Source organism: Trematomus bernacchii, unplaced genomic scaffold, assembly GCF_902827165.1.
Source record: "Trematomus bernacchii unplaced genomic scaffold, fTreBer1.1, whole genome shotgun sequence".
NCBI classification, from domain to species: Eukaryota; Metazoa; Chordata; class Actinopteri; order Perciformes; family Nototheniidae; genus Trematomus; species Trematomus bernacchii.
In genome coordinates, this window is record NW_022987851.1 from 9,289,475 (window position 1) to 9,315,385 (window position 25,911).

Below are 25,911 nucleotides of genomic sequence, written 5' to 3' on the forward strand. Positions count from 1 at the left end.
AATGAGAGTTTCACAGAGCCCCGAGACACCTCATGTGATTGGCCGAGCTCAACCGCCAGCGAAGCCCCTGCAGGATCGTCGAAGAGGAATTTATTCCATTTTGTTGCAAATTGATGGAGATGAGGCCAGAGAGAAAGTACATTATGGGGTGATGGAGCCAAAATGTGCGGCAACATTCATGCATTGTGAAGAGGATGTTTCTCAAAGAGAAGTAGAATAATGTCAAAGTGAAAGGACTCCTTTCAAAGCTGTAATGCTCAAAACAGAAATGCACAATAAATGAGTCCATAAAAAAACACATTAATACTTATTTTAAAGCAAATAAACACAGCTGATGTCAAGTGTGGTAAAGGAAAATATAGAAATATTTGGTAAGAAAAGACATCAATACCTCTCTCAAAGTATGTTAGATGAAACCTACTGCCAAAAGCTGGTTAGCTTAGTTTAGCATAAAGAGTGGAAATAGGAGGAAAATACTTCCCACAAAAAGAGCCTCTAATGTTAGCTAATTAAATGTCTTGTTTATTTAATCAGGATTAAAAAGCTGTAGTATTCTAGACACCATTATTAAATTCAGGCAAACGCTTTTCTTTGTTTAGTTTTTGTAGACCTCCCAGTCCTCTTAATAATCAGAGTATTGCTCTTATTACAGACCCATGAACGCCGTTTCAACGGTTGCTAAGGAAGGATGTCATTAATAATCTTTGTTTACACACGCTCAATTACAGTGATTGGTATGAGTTTTAATTGAAGGCAGACTTGAAATCTGACTGATATAATCATCTCTGACAGTTTAAATTAAACTGTATGCATATTTATTTACATCAAATTCACATTACAGTTAGTCACAATCATAGGCAGTATATACAGTCTATGGTCATAATTACAACGCTGAAGCATGACACTGCTATATACAAGTAGCTAGTAGTGCTGTAGTTTAGATAAGAATTGGTCTTGTTCCAAACTTCCAGCTCTAGTTGCACACAACAATAAACAAAACCAATAACATGGTTTCTTTCAGGTCCCCAAATCCCAACTTTTACCTACATAAAATCTATAATTTAAATAGCCAAAGAGTTTCGTAATTCTCCTCAAGAGTGCAACAAAACATTCAAAGCAGTCGATTCAACACAATTAACAAAAAGGTATTCACCTGCCTCAGTTTGAAAGTTAAAGATGTCTTATTAAAACCAAAACAGCTTCAGAGTTTCAAACAGACCCGACCAACAAATGTAATTCAAGTTCAATAAAAGGTGTATAATTCAACAGCTCTGGTTCAGTGGAAACAGAGTCATGAATAAATATCCTCCTAAAGAAAGCAACAAGTGACATTAAAAACTCACGATGTTTACAGCCATCCTCCTCCAGTGTTACTAATCATATTGCACACCTAATAATATAAATATGACTCAAGATATTTAATTAATAATTACCTTTTTCCAGCAGTGAAAACAAGACATATGTTTAGTAAATTTCTCTGAAAGAGTTAAAGAGTAACAATAACAGCATAGATGGTACATATATATTTATACAAAACTTTACATTATAACAAATGGCCAGATCTGGGACAGCTTAGTTGTGACGAAAGAGAGATTGCAGAATAAAAACACATAAATACAGACTCGGTGCAGTTTGAGGCGCGTTGTCAGTCCACCTATCTGGTGTTGATTAGCCTTTGCCCGTTGTAATGGCAGCGGCAGCCCAGGGCTCAGAGCAGGTCGGGCAGGATGAGGCCGGGGGGTTTGGGCTCCACACAGTTGATCCAGAAGTTGGCACAGCTGGCGTGGTACTGGTGGCCCCCGTACAGCAGCTTGAAGTTGTCCGTCTCCGAGTTGAACGCCTGTCACAGTGAAAGGGTGAGAGATCACACACCTGCATCAGAGAGAGGCATTAATCCATCTGAGCTCACAGGAGGAGAAGCAGGATATGAGACACTTTCCTATGCCTTTACTGTGTGGTGATTTCATTCTGGATAGGGTTACAATGATTGATCAGCCTCTAATGCATCCCAAGGGTTAATGTTTGAATACTAGAAAGTCACATGTTTATATGAGAGCAGCACTGCAGCTCATCCTCCATGTTCCTGACGCTGCCGCACATCTCAGCCTCTGGCAAGAGAAGGGCTTCAACACACATGGGTTACATGCAATACAAGGAAATCATATTTACCATGTGTACAAATACACGTCTGCATTAAGCTGTAAGCAAGTCCACGTTTATGCAAAATAAATACAAAGCCTATAAATAATTCAAAACCTATGAGAGTCAAAATGAAGAAATATAAACAAATGACGGTTTCCTAAGAGTGCAGTCATCTTAAAACTAATACAATAATCATACACATGTCTTCAAGTGATAAAGAATAAATACAGCTCTGGAAAAGATAAATAGACCACTCCAAATTTTTCTTAAATCTCAATCACTACATTTATGTATGGCAGCCATTCCTTTCCCGTGTCTGTTGAATTCCAACACAGAGACATGTTGTCAGTAGTTTATAGAATGAAATCAAAAAAAGGTTAATTTTACTAAAACACATACTTACAAATAGTAAAACCAGAGAAAGAAATAATTTTGTAGTGGTCTCTTAATTTTTTTTCAGAGCTATATTTATGGAAAAATAGTGATGGGGGCAAATAGAAGACTAAATAAAGAAATCATAGATTATGTTTAGTTTAGACAGTCATTGGATTACCTAATCAGGCATTTTAGTAGCAATAGAACAGCTGAGGTTAAGAGGACAGTGTGTCAGTAGTAGAGCTGACCTCAGACTTGATTATCATTGCCTTTATGCAACATCATATTTATCTAAAGAGTTATATTTAGCAGTTAAGAGTCTGATGCTATTGAATATCTGCTCATCAAACTGGCTAGAAAGTTTTGCCATTGTTTCATTTAGAGTAAGGTTGCACAACGTTTGTCCGTGCTGTGTACCAGCAGACATGCTTCACTTCATTTTGTTTCGCTGGAGACAAAGGGCAACATTTCCACAGGGGCACCTCACACTTGTTGCTCCATAACATGATTTGCTTCTGTGGCTGAAAACCACAAATTGTGTAAAAGCCAAAGCAAATTAACAATTTGATGATCTGATCCCCACTTGAGGGCTGTGTGTGCAACGAGGAGAACCTAATATGTGTGATGGGCTGCTTCAGAGTTTGCATCCCTGGTGAAATGAGGGGGAATGAGTAATGTGCAGTGAATCATATCCCCCCCCCCACACAGAAGGAGAAGGTAGACACATGCAGAAAGCAACAACTGCATACAAAACACAGCAGAGCCTCTCCACCTGTCTGAAAGCAGTCTGCAGGATGAAGGACTTCCTCACACTGGACTCAGTTTTACGGGGCGTGGTTTGCAATTCGCCCAGCCAATCAGAACTGGGGCACTTTTTCCCCCCAGGATAGTACCACCTCTCAGCAGGCACTAAAAATGGGGGTAAAAGTTCCCGGCACTAAGTACTCTTTTTGGTGTGAACGCGACATAAGGGGTACTAACGGAACTAAACGGGAAAAGGACGGGGAAAAGCACTCCGGTGTGAACGCGGACACATTTCCACTCTGATTCTGTTTTCCCTTTCTCACACACTCACATAAGCAGAGCAATTTCCTTTTCAGTGCTCTTGTGTGCCTTGGCCTACTTGTTTGCACAAACCTGCACCTACGACAGCCAAAGCTAGAACATGTTAGCGGGGGGGGGATGCAGAGTGAAACACAAAGACACCCAGCGTGCCACCTCCTTTCGCTGCAGAGCCTTCCCCTCTCTCACCTGTTCTTCACCCTCACACACTCAGACTCCCTCCGTGTGGCAGTAAGTGTAATGCCAATTGTTCAGTTTTCACTTGACAGATGTTGTACATGCAGCCACTAGTAACTACTCTCAAACACAATGAGAGTATTCATACTTTCAAGCCGGTCAGATCTTCCTCAATAATACAGCTGACCTTTGCAGCGGCATGTTCGTGTAAGGGATCAAACTGAGCTCTACCAGGTTAGATAATAATCAAAACTACCCAGATCTTCTTTTTTGCTTTTTATTCTTCAACAATGAAAGAATGAATAATAAGCGAGGCATAGTTACCCTCACCCTCCTGGTATTGTTCTTAATCAATGTCTGTAAGGGCAAGAGGAGTCAGGATGTGCATGCAAAGCCAGATCAAAGGTAAGTGTGCGCAGAACGAGCAGCGAGCAAACATTCAGATCAGATGTTTCATCAGGACAGAGCAACCTGCTCCCAGTTTATTTGTGAGTCAAAACATGAAAGAGTCCAAGTTATTATCCCTCCGGACTCAAATATTCCCTCTCAAAGAGATGAGATTCAACAGATTTGGCCTTGATTGATCGCAAATATTGATTCAATGTCTGTTGAGTATGCTCATGGTAGCAAATCAGTGCAGTCTTCCTCAGCAAGGCTTCTCTCAGAGGACACCATTACTGTCATGGCGCTTCACTTTGTGTGTATAACACTGAAGGGTGTACATTATTTCAGTTTTGAAATGCTTTGAACAGGAACAGAAATATGTCCAGCAGATCCTGTGAAACTGTTTCATGTTGAAAGTAGTGACTGAACGCCAGTGATATATATTTAATAGACATTCAGATGTTGTTCTGTCGCTGTTATTATCGGCTTCAACAAGACACAGAACATTTCAATGACATCTTTGTTTCGGAACACTAATGACAGAGGGATCTGAACATTCTGCACATCTAGACTTTTGAGGTGAAAAGAGACGCAACATACATTTATTTCACCAAAGCCTGTGTCAAACCCAATTTTGGACTGATTAACTTTAACATTCCCAAAGATGACCTTCATCTGTCGGTACGAGCCTGCCGCAACAATTACTGCAATGCTTTCACTGTGAGTGTAAAAGCAGTAATGAAATAAAGTCAGCAGCCATATTAGCAAACACATTCTTTACAAAGAAAACCAACAAGAAATTCTACAATGATTTGTCATGTGTTATTTGTTTTATACTGAACTTTTCCAGACTGACATTTTGCCATTTCCCAATGCTTTGAGGCGTGGCATTAACCGAGTCATGCATTGAACTGTTTTGGGATCCTGGTCCCCTGAGGTACAGATCAACAGAGTGTGACAGAGACGGGTCAACAACAGTTTGCAAACAAATCTAAGATCCATATTTCTGTTTGCTCTGTTGCCATACTTCCTCAAGTAAAAGCTACACAGAATAATCCATCCAAACACTCAAGGCACTTCAGAAACCTCCATTAATATATATACGTATATAAAAAGGAATGCTGAATGTTTCCAGTGCTTCTCCCTCTAATTGCTCAAATGAGCATTTATCATTAAGCAGAGGCGCTGGAGCAGAAAACTATCACTTATGATAAAACATAACTGCAGACAAACTGTGATGAAGCTGCTGCAGGCGGCTCCTTCCTGCCTCCTGACCTGAAGGAGACACAGATGCTACCAAAACATATTCCGTTCAACAGCAACAAGAAATACTATTTGTGTCAACAATAGGAATAAAACATTTATAGCAAAGATTTAAATACTCAGCACAAATAAAGCAGGAGCTATTGAGCTGTTCTGCGGTTACATTTCTTTGATGGCACATCAACATCTCTTCCCCTCAGTCCCTTTGGTAGAAAAACAAATCAGTACCTCTTCACTAAAGGACATTTCAACAATCAGTGCCGTCTGCAGCAGCCTGAGCTCTTCTTTCACTTCATTATACTCCGAGGGGATGCTATTCTCCACTTGGCTTTTATATTCGCTTTTACCAGTGGCTCTGCCAAAAATGCAATTAAAAAATGGCTTATTAATCTCATGCTAGTGGCACAGAGACAAAATAAAGCTGCATTAATTTCAGGCTGGCTCTATGCAGAGTGGGAGGTGAGAGAGTGTGTTTGTGTGCAGGTCTATTCTCGATTGTAATGACTAATGTGTAAGCCACATCTGCTGGCATCCATGATGCCTCTCAGTCAGCCATATCTCTCCTGGACCATCCATCTGCTCCTGGCTGAGCAGCAGAGTGAGCAGCAGAGTGAACGCGAGAAACAATCAGCGCCACCGTCCTGCCCTCTGAACCTCAGGGTCCAGAACACCATTAGGCCCACGTCGATGAAACAGCCTCTGTAGGCGAGGAGGCAGACACACAGCAGCTCTGCACATACTGCACCAGCCGGAGATAATATGTGAACACTTATCAGAAACACCAATGATTGTTAGCTGCAAGGAGGTGAGCTGTTACCTCAGGAGAGAAAGGCGACAGGACAGAAAATGAAACCCATCCAAGACAGAGTGATGACCTTTGTGACCTTGAAGAACCAATCCCAGAGTGCAACAACCTCCCCTGAGGTGCCAAAGTGACAGTTCTCCTCTCTCACTTATTTCAAGAGTGTACATTATTATCCGTTACGGTGATTGTCCAATAAAATCTGAGCAACCTTAACAAGGCACAACAAGCCTTGCATTTCTTCTCATGTTGAAGCGGTGCACATTAGGGTCCTATTAGAGACAACCGGTGTATTCTAAGCAAATTAACCTGATTATGCTAACATTGATAGCTGTCTGATTGTACTTTTTATCATTTCTCAAACTACAGTAACTATTTCTGCACTGCAATAAAAGGAAGCTTGGTTTGCTTACGGTCATAAGCTGGTGAGGAAGCCCAATCTTTACCAGGGACATTCAGCCTCAGTCTTTCATCATGTGTGTAGCCACAAAACAAGTGAGTGGGGGAAAAAACCCATACTATAGCTAGCTAGCAAAGGCTGCTCTGCCAGCGAAAGCTTTCATTATTCTCACTAAAATCAAGTCTGGCTTGAAAAGTGGAACTGCTTTTGGGTCATTTCAAACTTGATACATGTGACTTGTGAAAACGGAAAGCTTGCCAGGCATAGAAATGGTAACTAAGAGGGGTGGGCCTTAGCGACAGGTCAAGAAATCCCAAAGTGATTTTGGCTGATTCCCTTCATCTGCTGTACAGTTTGTGTCTATACAGGCAACTGCTGTTTGCCTGTGGGAGAGGAGCAGTGGAGAGAAGTGAGTCCTGTCACTTTGGCCCCCCATCATGGTTGTCGGTAATAGCAGAATAGGCCCCCGAGGCCCCCAGTGGGAAAGAGTGGAGTGAGATATATTTGACAGTTAAATGTCTCATACTCGTTTAAACAGACGTCCAATAGTGCTTTCTTCTTTTCTCTGCAAAACGTTTCAAAGCCAAAGAAATGTCAGTTGTTATCCAGTGTGGATGAGCATAACATTTATGTAAATATGTGTCCAGTTAGTTATTCTGTGTGTGTGTGTGTGAACACTAACCTTGCTGCGAGAGTCGACGTTGAGCAGACACACACCACAAGCCAACTCCTTGGCATTCTTAATGCCGTGTCTCAAGATACAGGAGGAGAAGTCGAGGGAGGTTTCATCAGGCTACACAGAAAAAAAACACACATATTTTACTTCCTCCCGCAGGGCTAAATGTAGTCATTTATGTTCTTATAATAACAGCAGAGAGAACAACTCTGCCTACAGTAAACATCTCCGAGCATCATCAACTTTTTAGAAAGACTCGCCTTGACTTCAGCTGTGTTGAGTAAAAACAAACACGACTAGCATAAATATATTTTCTTTTAAGAAAAAAAAAAGCTTAAATTAAACATGTTTTTCTTTTTGTATTCCCTGCCCCTTCCTTGAGATGCTGTGTGATTATTCTGAAGTGTGAAAAACTATAAGGCTCCTTTGCCAGTTTTGTAGATGGCTCCTCGGTTTCTGCTTTACAGACGGTAGCAGACAGCTGAATAAATAAATCTATACAATTCTTGTCCTCCCATTGAATCTGAATGCTGACCTATCTGAAAGCTCAGCTACAGTACATCGCAAACAAATCAATGAATCATTGATTTTAAGCTAATGGCCTGCTGATATTGGATTTGCTATTATTTCATTATGCCATTGGCAGCCACATGTGTATGTGTGTACCTGAACTTGAAGAGTTTGAACATCGTTGGAGCAATATATTGATTCATATTATTTATTAATTAAACATTTATTTTCTAGCAGTTTATGTTTATATTAAATTAATCATCGTTAAAGTAATTCTTAATGCTTTTATTTTACAGGCGGTTTTGGGCACTGGGTGATCTGGTAATTATTATATATTGGAGACAGGTGGTGGTGGGATTAGCGCACCATCACGAGCATACAGTATGGTTTTTTTACCAGGGAAAACATAGGAAAAGCCACAGGGGAAACTATTATTCTTGGTGAATTGTATTATTGGAATACAACAAAAGATTTGCTTTCTGCTGCCTCAGAGGCAATTTCAGTTTGAGTTAATTATCAGTTTTATTTCGCCGCTACAAATATGTTGGGCTGATGTAAAGCTTCTTTTTATGTGTTTGGGAGCTTCACTTTAAAAAACTGTCCTGTGCTCTAGAGAAAGATCTCCTTTTGTTTGAGTGTCTTACAGCGAGCTTGGCCAGCGACATGAAGCCCATGAGATTGTTCCACACGCGGCTGATGTCCTTCAGCAGCTGCTGCAGCTTCTCGGAGCACACAGCAGTCGCCTTGACGCCCAGCTCCACACGCCTGGTGACACGATACACCTCCACCACACCTGTAGCAGGAAATACACAAGTACAACAAATCACAAAAACATGTTGGGTTGGTGTTTTTGTCAAACTGTGTTCGGTGCCGAGCTGTGACATGTTTCCCAGTCACAGCTCGTTAAAAGCAGAGAGGCACACTAAGGGAGCAGGACCTCAGAGCAGGCTGGGATAACACATCCCACCAGAGCTTGTTTCAGTCCTGTCTGTCCTTCAGGAGGTGTAAGGTCTCTTTAACAGCCTTCACACCATACAGCTAGTCCTGGCTTCTTTATATAGTGTGTGTGTGTGTGTGTGTTTCCTCACCCAGCAGGTACTCCATGCCCTGAGCAGACTGAATGACCTCGGTGCACACAGCGGAGCTGCTGATGCTGTTCAGGATGTTGTTGGCTTTGGTGATGATCTTAATGAGAGGAGACAGAAGCTACAATTATATATATATATATATATATATATATATATATATATATATATATATATATATATATATATATATATATATATACACACACACATATACACACAGTATACATTTTCAATTACAATATTACAGTCTTGTTTTTTGGCCAAAAACACTTTTACTGTGATTGCCACCCTCACAATAAGTGTTCTCTTTAACAAAAACATAAATAAAATAATAATAAAATCCTGAACTAAATATTTCAGGTAAAGGCAAGACAGTGTTATGTATTATGTTATGTTTTCTTCTGTCAGATATTCAGCTTTGCAGAGACTTTGAGACATTTTACATAAACAAAAAGAAAAATGGAAATCATTAAGGTGTTTGCAGGGGAAGAAAATGATTTATCCCGAAACAAATGTGATAAGAAAAATGTCCTCAGGTTGAAAAACATCTCAGCACATTTTGGTTATCTTAATGAGTCTATGTTTGTATTGTCACTCTCACTATGAGGTCTTGCCAAGGGATGAGGTCAGACACAGCACACAAACAAAAACAAACCTCCAGAGCACTTTCCAGACACCTTTGCCACTCGTATGCGTAGCGCTCACTCTCCTGCAACAAACGAACACAAACATATCTCAAATGAACACAAAGGAAAAAGAGAACTGAGGAACATTTCTGTAGCATTTCACAGTCCCGAGTACTGCGCTGATATTGTTGGTGATAACGCCGCTAACATGTGGTTTAACGCGCGGCCCTCCTTACCTCCACCTCGCCAGTCAGGTCCTTGTACTTGTCCCTGATGACAGGCAGGGCGGGCTTCTCGCTCAGGGTGTTGGATCGGTCTCTGAAGGGCTGCTCTGGAGCCGGAGAGGGGGGGGAACGCCCGATCTCCTTATCGCCCAGACTGTGACTGCGTTTGTGGGAGCCTAAGGCAAAGACAGGAGACTGTTAGGATAGTGAAAACCACAAATATTTTAAATAACTTTTTCTGCTATCAGTTCAGCATCCCATGTTGATGACTCAATCGGAGATATGCACCGGTTTGTTGGCAATCATTATACTTCCATTCTGTTATGGCTAATTCCACCCGGACAAGGACAGCATGAGTAAATACTTCATTTGTGACAAACAATAATTGCTTACAAAACAGAGGCACAAATATTCAGGTATGAATTATTCATAGGGACACACAGACGGACAAATCCTGGCAGGGTACCACAACAAACACAGGCTATTCCAGTGGGGCTGGCAGTTAGTGCATGTGTGTGTGTGTTTGAGTGTGTGTGCGAGTTGTCCAGACACAGGTAATTTACCCCCCTCAAACTCCTCCACCACCCACAGAGACATGCGTCATCCTCCACAGAACCCAGAGGCTCCACCATGATCAGATTACTGTTCCACTGGGCGAGGAGGAGAAAGTAGAGCCCTCTTCCTCATACACATTTAACGCAGAACAGGGAGATAAATCTATTGGGCAAATGAGTTTTATCACAGTGCAGGAAAGGCTGATAAATTATTCGTGGAGCATGACACCAGCAAACAGCATTTAAAAAAGAACAGCCTTTTGGTGGATACAGTTGAATTGTGCTCATGGATTTCTTGGCCTCTGCTAATCCATCTCAGCAGTCACTGCCATTAGAGCAGGGCGGTCATCTCAACACTGCCATCTAACGTCTGACAGCCTCATTACAGATCTGAGGGGCTTAACATGTGGGGGTGGGTGGCAGAGAGGAGTGACGAGAGTCGTTGTCTTTTTTTGGGCCACAGGTTTATAGCGTTTCACAACATGTTGATATTTATCAGCAGCAAATTGGTAGACAGCATTCACACATTCATCTACTTCAGCTTCTAATCCTTGAAATATTATTGTAAACAGAGTCATTTTGGATTTTGGAAATAACTGTTTAAATATATAATCTTGAGTTCTAGTAAATGGTGTGAGGCATCTTTCAATTTAAAAGTAGACATGCTCTAAGGCGGCAGTGGCTCAGTCTCTAGGCACCGAAAGGTCGCCGGTTCACGTCCTGATCGGACCAGCAACAACAAAAATCGGATTAGCTGGTAGCTGGAGAGGTGCCAGTTTACCTCCTTGGCCACTGCCGAGGAGCCCTTGAGCAAGGCACCTAACCTTGAAACGTTATCCTCTGTGTTTGTGCATGTATATCCTCCCTGTGTGTGCTATGTGCGTAAACACAACTGAGTGGAGAACAATATTTCCCTGTGAGGGATTACGAAAGTATGTCTTCTTCTTCTCTAAACGACTGATTTAGGGCTGCAATAATGACTGTATTCTTGATCAATTAAATGGCTGATTATTGAGTAAAAACTGTCAATCAAATGTTCTCAGAACCAAAAGTATACAGATAAATGAATGTTGAAGCTCACCTTGAACACACAGGTCAAAGGTCGCCAGTTCGTTCTTGATCATCTCCTCACTGGACTTGACTTTGGTCTGAGCGCTGGCTTTGAGGAAGTCAGACTTGCCAAACTTAGGCTTGTCCGCCTGGAAGGCTCCAAACTCATCAGAGGCCTCGCTCTGGTTCCCCTCGGAGCCGGCCTCAGCGGTGGCGGCGGGCGAGTCAGACTTTTCAGAAACAGTGCTGGCAAAATCCCCAAAGTCGTCCTCGTCATCCACACCTCCCTGTTCGCTGGAGCCAAAATCAGCAAAGGCTTCAAACCTGTCGTCTGTGGATGAGCTGTCCTCGGTGGCGAAGGAGGTTGTGATCTTTGCTACGGAGCGGCTTGTGATGTTTTCCGTGCTGCCAAAGGTCAGCTCCTTCCTCTGAGCTGGCACTAAAGATGGAAGGGAAGCTCCTTCAAAGCCCTGTGGCTTTCGGACCTCGGGCAGACATTCCTCCCGGTCTGACCAGTCATAGCTGGCCAGCGTGCTGAGGGCAGAGGTCCCAAAGGGGTCAAATTTCATGTCGTCTCCTTCTGTAATGACAACACAGACATACCGGTGGTTCCTAGGAATAGCATAGATGCTGTCATGATAGGAGGTAGATTTATGAGCCTGGAAGAAGGACTGAGATATGTATTGGATTATCACTATGTCATCTATTTTAGTCTCCTTGTGAGTATTAGCTATCTTCACCTACTAGTGATGTCTTGCCCTGCAGACAGGTTTTGATATATCCGTCTGACATTTCCACCTTCAGCCAATAAAATACAAGTTCATCAGATGTTGTTCTTGGTGCCAACAGGATTGAGAATTACAAACAAAGACAGAAACCTCCTTTCTAAAAACAATATCCCAGGTTTCCTTTGATATTCTGCACATTTGACTGACTTTTAACCTTAGACATAGTCCATATGATACAGTTCTCTGTGGTTGACCTGGAGCAAAGTGTTTTTAAAGAGATTTTTCAGTTGAATAATTGATATGGCATTTTTCAATCATTGTGCCAAATTCTCACGTATGTCTCCAAACATGTGCAGACATATTTTGTTATTTTGGGAGAACTGGTCCTATAACTTCCCTGTCATATTATGTAGCATCATCTATACCGTGTAGCAATAGTAGACTGATGAGATGTATCGTAAAATAACCCCCTTCAGATATTTTGTCATTCAAAATCATGTGAAAGTAAACTCTGAAATACACTGTAATTCAGCATATCTACAATGCAGACTCCTCTATTATTATTGTAGACTAATTATAGTCGTTGTAACACTAATGAATACCCTCACCCACATTTTAGAGAGTTCTGTTTTAACAAATTACCTCGGAAACAGTAAACAAGTTGTTTTGATGTGTGAGCTGAATCATGTTCAAAAAATATAATACTGCCATCATTTTGGTGAAACACAATAAATACTAACAGTGCCTTTCCGTAGCGGACAATTCCCTTTTCACTGGCAACACTTGCTGTTCTGATTTGTGACAAACAGCTCTCATAAACACAATAAAAGCTGATCTCTGTAAACTAAGTGGAACCTGAAGGATTTTGTCTCAAGGCTCAAACAACATCAATAAAATATATTTCCTGTCACTACCTCTGCTCTGTTCCTTAAACTGTGTGGACGGGAAACAGTTAAGTGAGATTGACTAATACTCACTGACACACACGCACATACACACACCCACACACCCGTTGACCTTGTTAAACCCTTCCTATTTTGCATGACACAGCCCCTTAGATACAAAAAGCAATTTGTGAAATTGACAAGGACCTAGTGCTGTACGCTTTGTGTCATTAGATCAATTTGTGGCATCTCAAGAAAGGAAAGGAGAAAAAATAAAGACGGTACGCATTTGAGCAATACCAACAGTAATATTTATTACGACAGTATGAGTAGAGAGAAAGAGAGAAAGGTCACAAAGTACTGTGAAAGAGGTCTATTATTACAAGAGGTTTGTCAAACTTACACTTGTAAAATTAGATTCCAGTCATTTAGTATACAAGGGCATGCAGATTCAGGAGAAAAAGTGAGAAAACAAACAGCCAGAAGGTAAAACGAAGATAATCTGAGGATATAGAAGCAGGAACTAGAATGAGAAGGCACATTGACAGACTAAAATCAGTTCTGGGGAGATGACAGACTTTGTTTTACCCATTAGGATGTAAAGCAACAGGTGTTTTGGAAAAGATAAAGAGTACAGAACACTTGAAAAGCCAGGTCGAAAACATATTTCAAGCTCAAGGCAGGAAGCATTAACCCTTTGAGGACCTGGGGGGGATCAATGCTTGTTTGGAAAGGCTGTGTACTGCACTTTAGGAGCAGTGAGGACTTCACAATTTAAGAGGCTGCCATCTTTATACATTTACAATTATCAAATAGGATTTTTGTCCTGGTTTATATTCCAATAGCAAATGAGATGGTCACAATGCCTGCATTGATCTGCGTACAAAATGACATTGTCTTGTTCAAGTACTCAAAGGGTTACAGAAGACAAAGAGGGCCATCCTTTAACCTGACATCCCAGATAGGGTTTTAATTACATCCAATCACAGATGCAGAAACAGATTTAAAGAGACAGTATCCTTTTTCTTTGCTACGGTACTTGTTGTCAAAGCAGGGTAATGTGCACAAACTCTTATGATCCCCTAAATAATAGCACATCATAAGTAATCAAGACAACAATGTTTAGTTTGGAATGGTAACCTAAAATATTGTCATCTTACTAAATACTGTAGGCTAATTTACATAGTTTGCAAATCACAACAAGATCAAGGAGTCTTTCATAATAAGAGCTCATATTCCTGTAATAAAAATACACTATTAAATCTGTATACATGTTCTCCTTTCATAAAAACACCTTGCTGTTATGCATAAAACGGTATTCTGTATTATTTTCTTGTCAATTTCACAAATTGTAAAGGCAGGCACACTGCAGCAAAAAGCAAGGCAGGAAGGGTAATACTAACGTCATTATGTTCTCAGAGAGCCAGACCGTAGAGCCACACGTGATAATACATGCCGCAGTATCACAGATAACAGTCAAATAATTTTAAATGAGTAAATAAATAGAATCAGATTCCTCAAAAGGAACCGTAAAAAAAAAATACTGTCTCTTTAAGATTACAAACATGTCTGATAACACAGTGCAAAGCATAATGAGGTGCTCGGCCTGCTACACTTTAACAACAGGTCAGTCCCAGAGCTCTCGGAGAACAAAACATCAGATAAACAAGAGAAAACAGGGAGAGGTGGAGCAGCTGTTACGGGAGAGTAGAAGCTTCCTGGGAATGTATCAATGTTAAACTGGGCTGTAAGCAGTAGCAAAAACGCCTGCAAGAAAAGTTAAAAAAATGAAAAACTAAAATGTTTTGAGTTGCAAGGCTTCACAACGGTTGCATGCCGTCTCAGGTTACGTGAGGAACTGATGTTGAATGTTTTCTGTGTAACATGAGCCATGGAAGGTGAAATGCTCGATGAATAAATGATAACCACTGGAGGGAGAGCTGAAATGTGCATAACCTGATTAATACCAAAACTGGGTAGAATGTCTTTCAATAAATAATAAACCCATCAACAACACAATTTAAAATGTATCTTCACTTTCATGGACATGAGGTAGGGGGGAAAGAGCCAACACACTTCTATGAAAACATCCCATAATTAGAGGGCCATTTGATTGAAATAATACTGCATGGGATGTTTCAAAATACTGCAGGGTAATACAATACCGGACGTATATATAAAGACGAATATGTGCACATTCACATTCAAGCACTGATAACGGCCTGATAATAGCATCCTCTATGATACGGCCAACATCCCAGCTTCATTTGTGAGACATTAACTGTTGCTCTATTTCAAAATAGCTTGTTAATTGATAATGTTCACAAATCAAAATGATGTTACCAACCTAATGCCTAGCGTTAAAAGGTGAATGATGGCTTACAGACAATGCCTTTGTCCGCAGCCCATTGTGCAAAACCTGTGATAAAATAAATAAAACAGGATCGCCACCGTAATAATCTCTGTACTTGTTTGTATTCAATTCAACCTCTCCGTTTGATTGCACGGCACGTCAACAACACGCACGCCTCTACAAAAAGTACACCGGAGGGAGCTTATCCGAGCCGCACAGACAGCAGCCGCAGACCTTCGCTATGAACTAGGATGGCCAACACATCAAAACCAACCACCGATCGTTTGAAAATAAATAAGAGATATGGGCCAGGACCTTTCAGTCATTACAATTATAATACATGAGTGTAGGGAGGGAGGGTGGGAGTAAATAAAAAGAGGGAGGAAGGAACTAAGGATTGGAATAAATACATAAATAAAAACATAAATAAATGAGATGAACGATGAAATGTAGAATGAACTAAATGATGCGTCTAATCTGATATGTTATTCATGTAGTGTTGCGTCTGTCTTCAGTATTTGAGCACATTACATTTAATTAGGTCCTCATTACTTTGCCCTCCTGTTAGTTTGTCTCAAGAGGGCACTGAGGAAGAGAGGCCCCTTGGATCTAATACTGCGTGTGACGGGGCGGGGGGGCCTCACCAGAGCAATCGCACTAATTCCTCACCTGTAGCGGGGGGCTGGTGGGCCGAGAGACCCGGCAGATCCAGAGAGCTGTCCGACATCACGTGTTTCAGGTCTCCGCCCATGTCCGAGAGCTTCATGTCCAGCTGCACTGAGAGCGCGTCCTCCGAGTCGTCCTTTCCTACGCTGCTCCCCCCGATGGACGGGAGGTCCAGGGACTTGACAGAAGCCGTGTCCTCTTTGGCCTGTTTGAAGGCGGCCACCTTGTCCACCAGAGTCTTTTCCGAAGCCCCGAGCGCGGTGCAAAACTTGGATGACTGAAAGTCGGCAAAGTCATCAGTGTCACTCTTGAGAGAGGAGAAGGAGCCGCCGCCGCTCTCCTTAGTGTCCTCGTAGGCCAGGCCTCCCTCCAGAGACAGCTGTTTGAACACGTCGTACTTGTCTGAGCCCTGCTGAGGCCTCTGCTGAGTGGAGGTCTCCCCCCCCGGGACCCCCACACTGCCGCTCTCGCCTTTAGGCTCCCCACCAGAACTGCCAAACGCCATGAAGTCTGCAAAGTCGTCCTGAGGCACTGCCACAGCTCCTCCTGCGGCTGAAGCTTGAGCGGCATCAGAGGCCGTGCCAAAAAGGGCAAAATCCCCAAAATCATCTGTACCCCCCCCTGGAGGTTTGGCTCCACCTGGTAGGAGCACTAGAGAGGGGGGCACGGACACTGAGGGGAATGTGCTGGGTTTTGTCTCAGAGGGGGCAGCAACAGAAGGAGCTATAGAAGAGAAAAGGTCCAGGTCGGCCATGTTGAGAGGATTTTTGGACTGAGAAAGAGACACTGATGGCTGCTGCTGCTGTGGGAGCTGCTGTAGAGACTGAGAGGTTGGGAAAGCAGAAGGGAAGGCAGGTTGAAAGATCTTGGCCTGGTCTGAAGGTTCTAATGGAGAAACGCTGTCCGCGGTTTTAAAGTCTGTGAAGCCATCATCAGCGCTGACAGACTTGAAATCTGCAAATCCTTCCCCTGCGAACCAAAGACAACGTTTTAATATAAAATAAACATCATGGCCGACAATAAGGGTAACTGACAGCTGAACCAGCCATGATTGCATAACTTCTTAAATCCTAAAAGAAAGGAAGACGCTGGATTATTTATGACTCTGTTGCTTGGTCAATGAGTGTCCAACCAACCGCATGCTACATCACTGCACAAAAACCTACGTCATCTAAAGACACACAGTCCCGCACAACCATGCAAAGACCTGTTTACATTGAAAAACGGAACATGATGAAACAACTCTGCAAAAATAAAGTCCATCTTAACAAGTTATTTTGTCTTGTTGTCTCTGAAAGTCCTCAACTTTCAAGGTGACTATTTCTCCCAATGAAGTAACACAGGGGAAATTGACTTTAGCTTCGCTCTCGGAGACCACCATTCATAATATTAGAAGAAATATATCCTTTGATTATACACCAGAAACATATATATATGAGTTTTTATATTGTACAATACAATAAAGTTTAATACTGAAAAGTAAAAATAAATGTCGTCAACAGAATGAGTCAGAATATGTGATACAGTGTACTTTAGTAGCTATGTGTGTTTTGCTTATATTGTATAGGTAGATGTGAGTCTTAACGATAACTTTTAACAGTTTGTACCTTTTGTTATCATTATATAGAGTGGGCTGTTTTATTTTATTGTAGATACATTAATGAAACTCAATAGGAACGGAAATTACTAGTTAAGATGGATGTGTTTTTGCAAGGAGAAAAATGACACAAAGTATAAATGAGCAGCAGAAAAATAATATTTTTGTCTGAAATATTTCAAAAAAATGTACTCGTATAAAACACAAAGAAAAGGTCTGAAAAGGGTTTCAGCGCTTGTTCATCCTCAGCAGTATAAGATATGCATGGACTGAAACAGAGAATCTGTTCACACTGCCGCTGTACGGTGGAAAAGAGATAACTAATGGGCTCATTAAGGAGATGGAGCCTGACAATGCCAAGGGAAGGTCACCGCAAACCATGACTTACTGGAGTTGTAAGAGCTGTCCCCATCGGAAACTGTTCTAATGAAACAGGGAGGGGAAACATACTGGTATCAACACGGCAGGCTTGCAAAACAGGATACAGCGTAAAAAGGTTTGCATTAAATATGGCATTGTAGTGACCTGACTTTCCCCGAGTTATAAAAGAAGGTTTAACTAGAGGAAATCTCACACTAGGGACCATCTCAGAGCCCAATAAGTCCTCATTGTCATTTTGCAAAGAGGCCAGAGGAATTGTCTCAGAAATACTCAAAAAATTGTGTTAGTATAAGTGTTTTAGACAGAAAATTATTTAAGGTATAGGAAAGCGGGGCTGAGTTTCTTACCAAATGGTTTCTTGTCAACAGGTGGCTCTAGCTGTCTGAACACACTGTATTTGTCTCCTCCATCTGGTTCAAAACACATAGAAACAATGGATAAAGTTTGAACAAATGAATAAACAGAGAAGCAGTTGTACACTTATTACAGTCTGCTATGGCAAGAAGTTAAAACAGTACCAACAAAACTGAAGGTGCCCTCATACTGGTTGCTTTGGAAATCATTTCCTCTGCATTACTATTAAAGTACACCTTAGGTTGCAGTAGTAGCATTTAAGGGACCAATGTTATTGTATAAGTAATAAAAAGGCTAGATTGAGGTTGATCAAAATGATAATATATTAGAATTTGAGAAGCATTAGTTGCCCTATTACTCACTATTGACATTATCTATGAGCCTGAGTTAGTTTAAATATCTAGGGATCACATTTTCCCCTCCCTTCGTAACCTGCTTTTTTTCCCAGGGTTCACCGTCATTTTATAATATGTTTCTGCTGCACTATTTCTTAATGCTCTTAATGTCTTTCATTTTTGTAAAGCACTTTGAATTGCCTTGTGTTGAAAAGGTGCTATATAAATAAACTTGCCTGGCCTTGCCTTGGCTGCAGCATTACATGGAGAGCAAATATTGTTCCTAACAAATCCATGTCCACTCTATGTGAGGTTTAGAAGGTACCTGAGACGGGGGGTGTGGGCTCTGCAGGCTGATCCACAGACAGCTGCTTGAAGACCGCGTACTTATCAGAGGCTGTGATGGAGGCGGACGAGGACCCAGACACTGGAGTCAGCAAGGCGGGTGCACTGCAGGGACACAAAGGCTTCAGTCAGACACGAGGAATAGTTCAAAAGTACAGTTTAATCCCCATAAGCTGATTGAACATTTGCTCCACGCTCACAAGTTTGGTGAATGTTTGTTAAAAGCTTTATTGTGACGATAATGGAAGCTGAGGGAAATGTAATCTATCATTTAGCTTTTTACATGAAAATACTGAATGCCGGCGTGTTCAATTACCACTGAAGGCTGGCAATGTGTGGCATTATGCACCTCACCTCAATTATAAGAAGAACAAAAAAAGGCATGTCGACTAAAGTAAACAAACAAGCTAACATAGATTTTTTTTAAAAACACATAGAAAGAAAATACAAAATCATCAAATAAATACAATAATGTAATCCCTTGTCCATTACATATACCTTGACTTAAATCAACTTACATTTAAAAGAACAGTTTTTTATTTTGGGGAGTTTACTTAGTTGCTTTCTTATTCAGAGTTAAAAAATAAGATTGATACCATTCGAGGGATCTAAATCACTAGAAAATAAAATAAGGATTTTGATTTTAAAAGTATAACTTTTCCGTTGTTCCAGTATGTATCACAAGCAATTCAACGATTTGTATTTCCATTTGCAGCCACTGTGAGAAACAAACTTTTTTTTAATAAAAATGTAAAAAGTAGCTGATTTTTGGAGATACTTGAATACAAATCACCAAAGCAAGCCACACTCCAGCGAACACGAGTTTCTTCTCTCGGTAGCACATCTGACAGTAAGTTATGTCTGCCATACCAACATGAGCTTCTCAGCTTCTCATTTAATTAGACAGCGATCTCAGGCTGTGGGGAATTCTTCTTTTATTGCTGAAACAGTCAAGAGTGCATGTTTTCAGAGGAGAAATAGGACGAATTTTAAAAACGCCCACACAACTTAGATATGAGGTATTTTTGTCCTTCTTTCTCTTTGTCTTAGAAAGGATAACTGCCTTTCAGCTTTCTCTTTGTGGAAGGGAAGTATCTCCAAAGGGGCTTGGAAAGTAATATCAAAAATGAGCTTATCTACTGTCCACTGAAATTAATTCATTAAGTGATGACCCAATTTCATTGCTATTCTAGAGAGGTTATTATGAGATATTAAGACAGTGTGCCTGACTGTGCGGTTTGCAAGAAAGACAAAGCAAGAAGACACAAATATTATGCAGAATAGCTCAGCTATAAATAGCAAAAAAGGGCTGAATATTGGACCCTGATTAAAGGAAACTTTTCCATCTCTTTCTGCATAAAAGTAGTTCCAGTGTGAAAGGAGACAGAAATAATGAGGAATACTAAATACTTTCATGCATTTCCTGAAATGTAAACTCAGCATAAGGGTCATTTCAGGCAGTGAAAATCTACAACCTTCAGCTTTTTAAGATATAGCTAATTAGGTAAAATGGAATAAAAATTGTGTTTTGCAGTATCTAAATATTTAATTATAGTTCATTAATCATTAATCCTACTCTGCGTCTCAATTGCACTCACAGCCATTACCTGTTCTGATGCTGAGGTGCGATGGTGGGGGGGAAGCTTCCACCGGACTCCCCCTGAAACTCAGTGAAGGGTGGTTCTCCTGCTCCTGCCTTCGGAGCCTCCTGGAAGTCCTGGAAGTCGTCGTCATCGGCTTTGGTCCCCTGAGCCAACAGAGTGTTAATAAGTCAGCTGAGATCTACTAAAGGAACATTCAGAACTAAAGGAACATTCAGAACTAAAGGAACATTCAGGACTAAAGGAACATTCAGAACTAAAGGAACATTCAGAACTAAAGGAACATTCAGAACTAAAGCATGACCTTGTTACCTGTGCAGCAGGGAAACTGGCAATGAAGTTAGTGTTTGAGGGGGCTGGAGCTGGGGCTGTGGGTTTCATGGTCATGACTGGTGGTGCTGGTGTGGGCATGGCCATCGCCATGGAAACCTGGGGCTTGGTCATCATCTGCTGCTGGTGCATGACAGGGGCCAGGGCCATAGCCAGGGCCGGCAAGTTGGGCACAGGTGGAGAAGGGAACTGACCGAGGATTTCTACATTCATCGTTGGGAGGCCACTCTGTAACAAAGGAGACAGGTTTAAAGTATATTACAAGTGATGTTTATTATTATTACGTTTTTCTTACTGCCACAAATCTAATGAAAATACCAAAACCAAAAAATGATTCCTTGGTGCTATATAGTTTAATGTATTCAAAAACTATTGAAAAAAATGTATGAGGAGGATTTACGATCATTAGATTCATCATGACGACTTACTGCTGTAAGCTACTTCTGCTACAATAAAAAAACTGTACAACAGAATCAGTTGTCTGTATACACCTAGGTCGGTTCCACGGAAAAGTGCATTCATTATACATAATTATGATTCATCCTTGGTTGAAATAGCACTGAGACACACAAAACTACTATTTGTTGGCCTATCTATCGCCAAGAAAACCATCCTTAAAAACTGGAAATCCAAAAACATAATGAGCATTCATCCACAGTCAAATCTACTCATAGAGCCCATAGTTAAATAACTTGTATTTATTAGTCAATGCCACCTCATTACTAACACCTGCTCACTTACACAAAACTTGTCAAATGAATAATACATTGTTAATTTAAATCATTAGAAGTGTCATGGCACAGCGGCTAAAGGAACCTTTTGATCTGATTTCATCATATAATTAATTACTTAAATAGGAAAAAAGGCTGATGTTTGTATGTAAATAATTGTTCTATAGTCAAGTTCCTTTTGAACAGGTGTCCCTGTCAGACTCTAACCTCCAGGAGCACTTTTTTGTGCTTACTTTTTAAGCTCTAGGTTTACATCAACAATGGTGTTTTATTATTCCTCTCATGGAAGCAGTGGCATGCAGTTTTGCGTGATCTGCCTGCAGAATTGCATCCTCCCAGGGGTGGCGGTGACAGGTCCGGGCTAAGGATGATAAGAAGTTGCTGCCAAACTCAGCTGATAGGGACTCAGCCATATATTGGGCTTACAATGCTTCACAGGCCCTGGGCTAAGTCAATGCGCTACCTCTTTCTCCCCCTTCAAACTCATCTTATTTCAGTATGGAGTTCATGGCGCTACTTTGTGAACACCATGGGGGATGATTAATGAAGTCGATCGAAGGGATCATTTGTTTTGACTGAGGTGTTTACCTGTGCCACGCCAATTAGTGCAAGTACAGTGTAGAGCTCCTCCTTGGTCAGCATGCCAGGCGTTGTGCGGTTGGCTGACGCCCAGATTTGCCCCAGTGCTTCCCTAGGAAGACCTGAGGACATTAGTATGGGGTAGAGCTTGGCTGTGTCTATCCCTGCAGGAGTCATGGTGAATTCAAGAACCTTCTGGAACATTTCTACGGGAAAAAAACAGAAAGGATCATTTTAGTGTATGCCAGAAATTGACAGGAATACAACTCAGTTATCAGCTTCATTGGAAATTAAAATTAATTTTCTACAAAACAGTGTAAATCTGATATTATATATAATGTTAACCTGGGATGAGGCTGTCGTTGTAAACCCATGCTGGCAGCATGGGCTGGATGTGCTCTTGTTGTGGATACACGGCAACACCTGCTGTTACAAGCAAACACACACAGTTAGTTGTTATAGCAAAAGCTGTGTCCGGGCATACGATTTGCCAAGCCTCTTGGCAGCTGAGCCCTGCTTGTATCAAGCTCAACAAAATCCTACAACTGATGTCTGGAAGGCTCCGTGCAGACGTAATGCTCCCCTGCACTGAATCACAAGCGTCCTGCCACATCAGACATCTATAAATCACTCTGAGAGACATTCTTAGACTCAAGGAGGGGGGAGACAGGAGATTGTCTTGTAAAAAAGACTAAAAAAAATCAGATTTTGCTTTACATTGACCCAAAAAAACTTTTTTCTGCAATAGATTAATAATCATTTAAAAAGAAAAAGAGCTATAGTTTGTTTCCAGTCCCTAACAAGGCATCTGTTATTGTGCAAGGCATCTGTTTACTCCCATCAGTCTTGGGCAGTTAAATGAATGTTATTACAAATCTCCCCCGTCTCCATGAGGCGCCTCTTTATTTCCCTCGATATCACGGAGGACACGGACACAGACAAACAAATAACAGCACAAAGGATTGGCCAAGTGGCATGCACAATCAGCTCGGATTATGTTTGGGCTCCATCCCTGTGCGCATCCCTGTTAAACCAAAGCAGTCAGCATGCGCCAGAGGGTGTTACTCAGCGGGGGAACAGACAGCAGATTATTGAGTTATCACCTCAGGAATTTAACAGACCATTTCCACAATGTGTGCGGAGAGCAGCAACATAAAAAGGCCCGTCCACCGAGATTTGGACAAAGGTTTCAAGCGGGGTGAAATAAGAGCAGAGACTAGGAGAAGATGTAAAGATCCCGCCACTGCATGATAATCTCAGAGGTGAAGAAAATGTCAGCATGATTTCATTTCAGAAACTAAAATAGTATAATGACCAGTGGAGAATATGATGTTAAACCAATTATGATCCAAAGCAGGGGTGGGGAACCTCCGGGCCGTATACGGACCGCGAGACCATTTGGTACGGCCCTCGAGGTAATTTATAAAACACACGCAAAAAAGAAAAAAATTCTAGAAATCTAGACCGCAAAATAATTAAACAAGCGAGTGCCTGTTTTTCCTGGCCAAGGTCAGGGTCCTTGAACACAACACGAGCCTAACGTGTCATCACATGGTATATGTCTCGTCTGACAGGGGTGTAGTTCTGCCGGAGAGCACCAGAACGCCGCCCCGGCACTTCAGATAAGGAGCCGTACACATGCCGCAGTTTTTGCGTGGCTGTGTCTTTAGTTGAAAGCCCAGTGGCGATCTGTTCATCTGTCATACTGATCATACAGTCAATAACTTTGTTGTTATCTGGTTAGCTAGCTATGCTAACGAATATAAGAAGCTTTTTCTACAACCAGTGAGGTAAAGGCACATCTTTATATGATCATTATAGTTATAAAAAAATAAAAGAATAAAGTAAACAGGTATAAAATACTATATGTAAAAAAAAGTTTAAAAAGGAGAGTGATTTGTAAAATATCCATAAAGAAAAATAAAATCTGCTTACAGTTCTGTTTCATATGGATGTTGAGAGATGTATCCATAGATCTCCTAATGTTGCTCTCAAAGTGCACCAGATTGATGCTTTTAACTTCAACATTAAAAAATCTTCCCGGGGAGCATGCCCCCAGACCACCCTAGAGGAGGTTAGGTCCCCCCCCCCACTTAAATCATGTTCACATGGATAGGATACTAAATACATTTGCACACATCTTGTGTCCATATCTTTCCGTTTTGGTGGTCATGCCACAACCGTGCACGTGCATGCATACCCGAGTCATGGTAAGATATCTGGATTAAGAGGTTGCTTTTTCTTTGCACAGCATGAAAGAAAGGCGAAATGAATGGGCTGTGATTTTAGTATTTTTAAGCAGAGGTCAATAATTTGTACCGCCCTCGGAGGATGTTGAAAAAATTGAAATGGCCCTTGAGAGGAAAAAGGTTCACCACCCCTGATCCAAAGAGATAGAATAGATTTAGCTGCTGCAAAAGGTACAGGATTATTTGGTCAGGGTTAGAAAGAGTGAAAATATTTCCAGAGGACAGAAAGAAAACTACTGCCTTGATTGTGTGCAGCAAAGCAAGGGAGAGAAGAAGAAGCTATGAAATCTAATAAGCAGGCACTTCTCTCACCACTGTCACTACAGGTTTGAGGAGACGAGGCAGCAGCTGATGGGGGGGCGCCTGGCGCTGACACCGGAGCCTCAGGTAGCTTTTCTGAGATGAAGACAGAGCTCAAGTCCTCGGGGGCCGCAGCCCAGTTCCTCGCTTTATTGCTGGAGTGAAACTGGGTTGTAACTTTAGTTCTAGGACCCATTTCAGCCAGACTCTGCCTGGATTTAAAGCTAAACTGCGCCGTCCTATCAGCAGAAAGATCGCATGAGGAGAATAGCTTCTCTTCCAGGGACGGGCCTGAGGGGATGAATGAGGAACAGGTTTCTTGATAACACACACTGGCTTTACACAGCAGTTGAAGATTAAACATTTTCTAAAGCCAAGTTACACTTGTTGTTGCTTTAGGGGGATTAGGGAGATACAGTATTTACTTTTTGGCCCTTTTTTTGATTAACAGTCAATTTAAGTTTTTACTTATTTGCTAAAGAACCACACCTTCAATAAAAGGTCTTGTGTAATATATCAAAGCATTCCTGTTCAGAGATGTAGAGCTGTTTTATCAATGTGGCAGAGTCACATCTAGGAAAGGCAGTTCTCCTGTTTCCTGACTTCTAATGGCTCATAGCAGTAATAATCAAAAGGCAATTGAAGGTTTCAACAAAAATCTCCCAGCTATTTTAAAACCAAATTGTGTGTCTTGTTGATGCTGGTTTACATAATATTCCCTCTCAAATAACCTTCCTCTAGCTTGATGATTACATGCTTGCAGATCCAAACATGTCCATAAATGAACTGAGGCTGGGCTCATTAGCATGGTTAAAGAGTAGTAGGTTAATACCCCACCAAAAGTAAGAAATGTTAGCTTAGCAAATATCAACCTTTATATCTTGATGGTTACAGTATATGTATGTGCTTTCTGCTCTACATGTGTATTATTCCTTGATTTTCAAAGAGCCAATAAACAGTGTAAAATGTCTTGTGCAACCTTCAACTTTGATTCTTTATCATCTGAATAAGAAAAAATTGATAATTTTTCACAGTAAGCTTCTTGAAATATTCCTTAAGTCTCTCTCCTTGATCCTGAGACCATCTAATCTTCTTATTCAAGATGCTAAACAACTAGGTCAGAAATCTCTCAGAGGAATTGGGGG

General features: G+C 41.2%; 1 protein-coding gene across 8 annotated transcripts in view; it reads right to left on the reverse strand.

Moving 5' to 3' along the window:
- Positions 1 to 722: 722 nt before the first annotated feature.
- Positions 723 to 25,911, reverse strand: part of synrg (synergin, gamma) — a 34,344-nt gene continuing 9,155 nt past the window's right edge. For 2 of the 8 annotated variants that reach the window (XM_034113018.1, XM_034113015.1), the window contains 15 exons: positions 22,563 to 22,640; positions 22,227 to 22,423; positions 20,890 to 21,135; positions 20,584 to 20,723; positions 18,957 to 19,081; positions 18,290 to 18,352; positions 15,968 to 16,933; positions 11,365 to 11,913; positions 9,742 to 9,905; positions 9,535 to 9,588; positions 8,880 to 8,976; positions 8,436 to 8,584; positions 7,288 to 7,398; positions 7,132 to 7,170; positions 723 to 1,840 (listed from right to left, as the gene is read on the reverse strand). In XM_034113018.1, the coding sequence (XP_033968909.1) occupies positions 1,709 to 1,840; positions 7,132 to 7,170; positions 7,288 to 7,398; positions 8,436 to 8,584; positions 8,880 to 8,976; positions 9,535 to 9,588; positions 9,742 to 9,905; positions 11,365 to 11,913; positions 15,968 to 16,933; positions 18,290 to 18,352; positions 18,957 to 19,081; positions 20,584 to 20,723; positions 20,890 to 21,135; positions 22,227 to 22,423; positions 22,563 to 22,640 (3,110 nt within the window). In that variant the 3' untranslated portion in view covers positions 723 to 1,708. Of the gene's footprint in view, positions 1,841 to 7,131; positions 7,171 to 7,287; positions 7,399 to 8,435; positions 8,585 to 8,879; positions 8,977 to 9,534; positions 9,589 to 9,741; positions 9,906 to 11,364; positions 11,914 to 15,967; positions 16,934 to 18,289; positions 18,353 to 18,956; positions 19,082 to 20,583; positions 20,724 to 20,889; positions 21,136 to 22,226; positions 22,424 to 22,562; positions 22,644 to 24,778; positions 25,058 to 25,911 lie in introns of all 8 variants that reach the window. The other 6 variants (XM_034113017.1, XM_034113014.1, XM_034113012.1 and 3 more) reach the window with 5 other exon arrangements.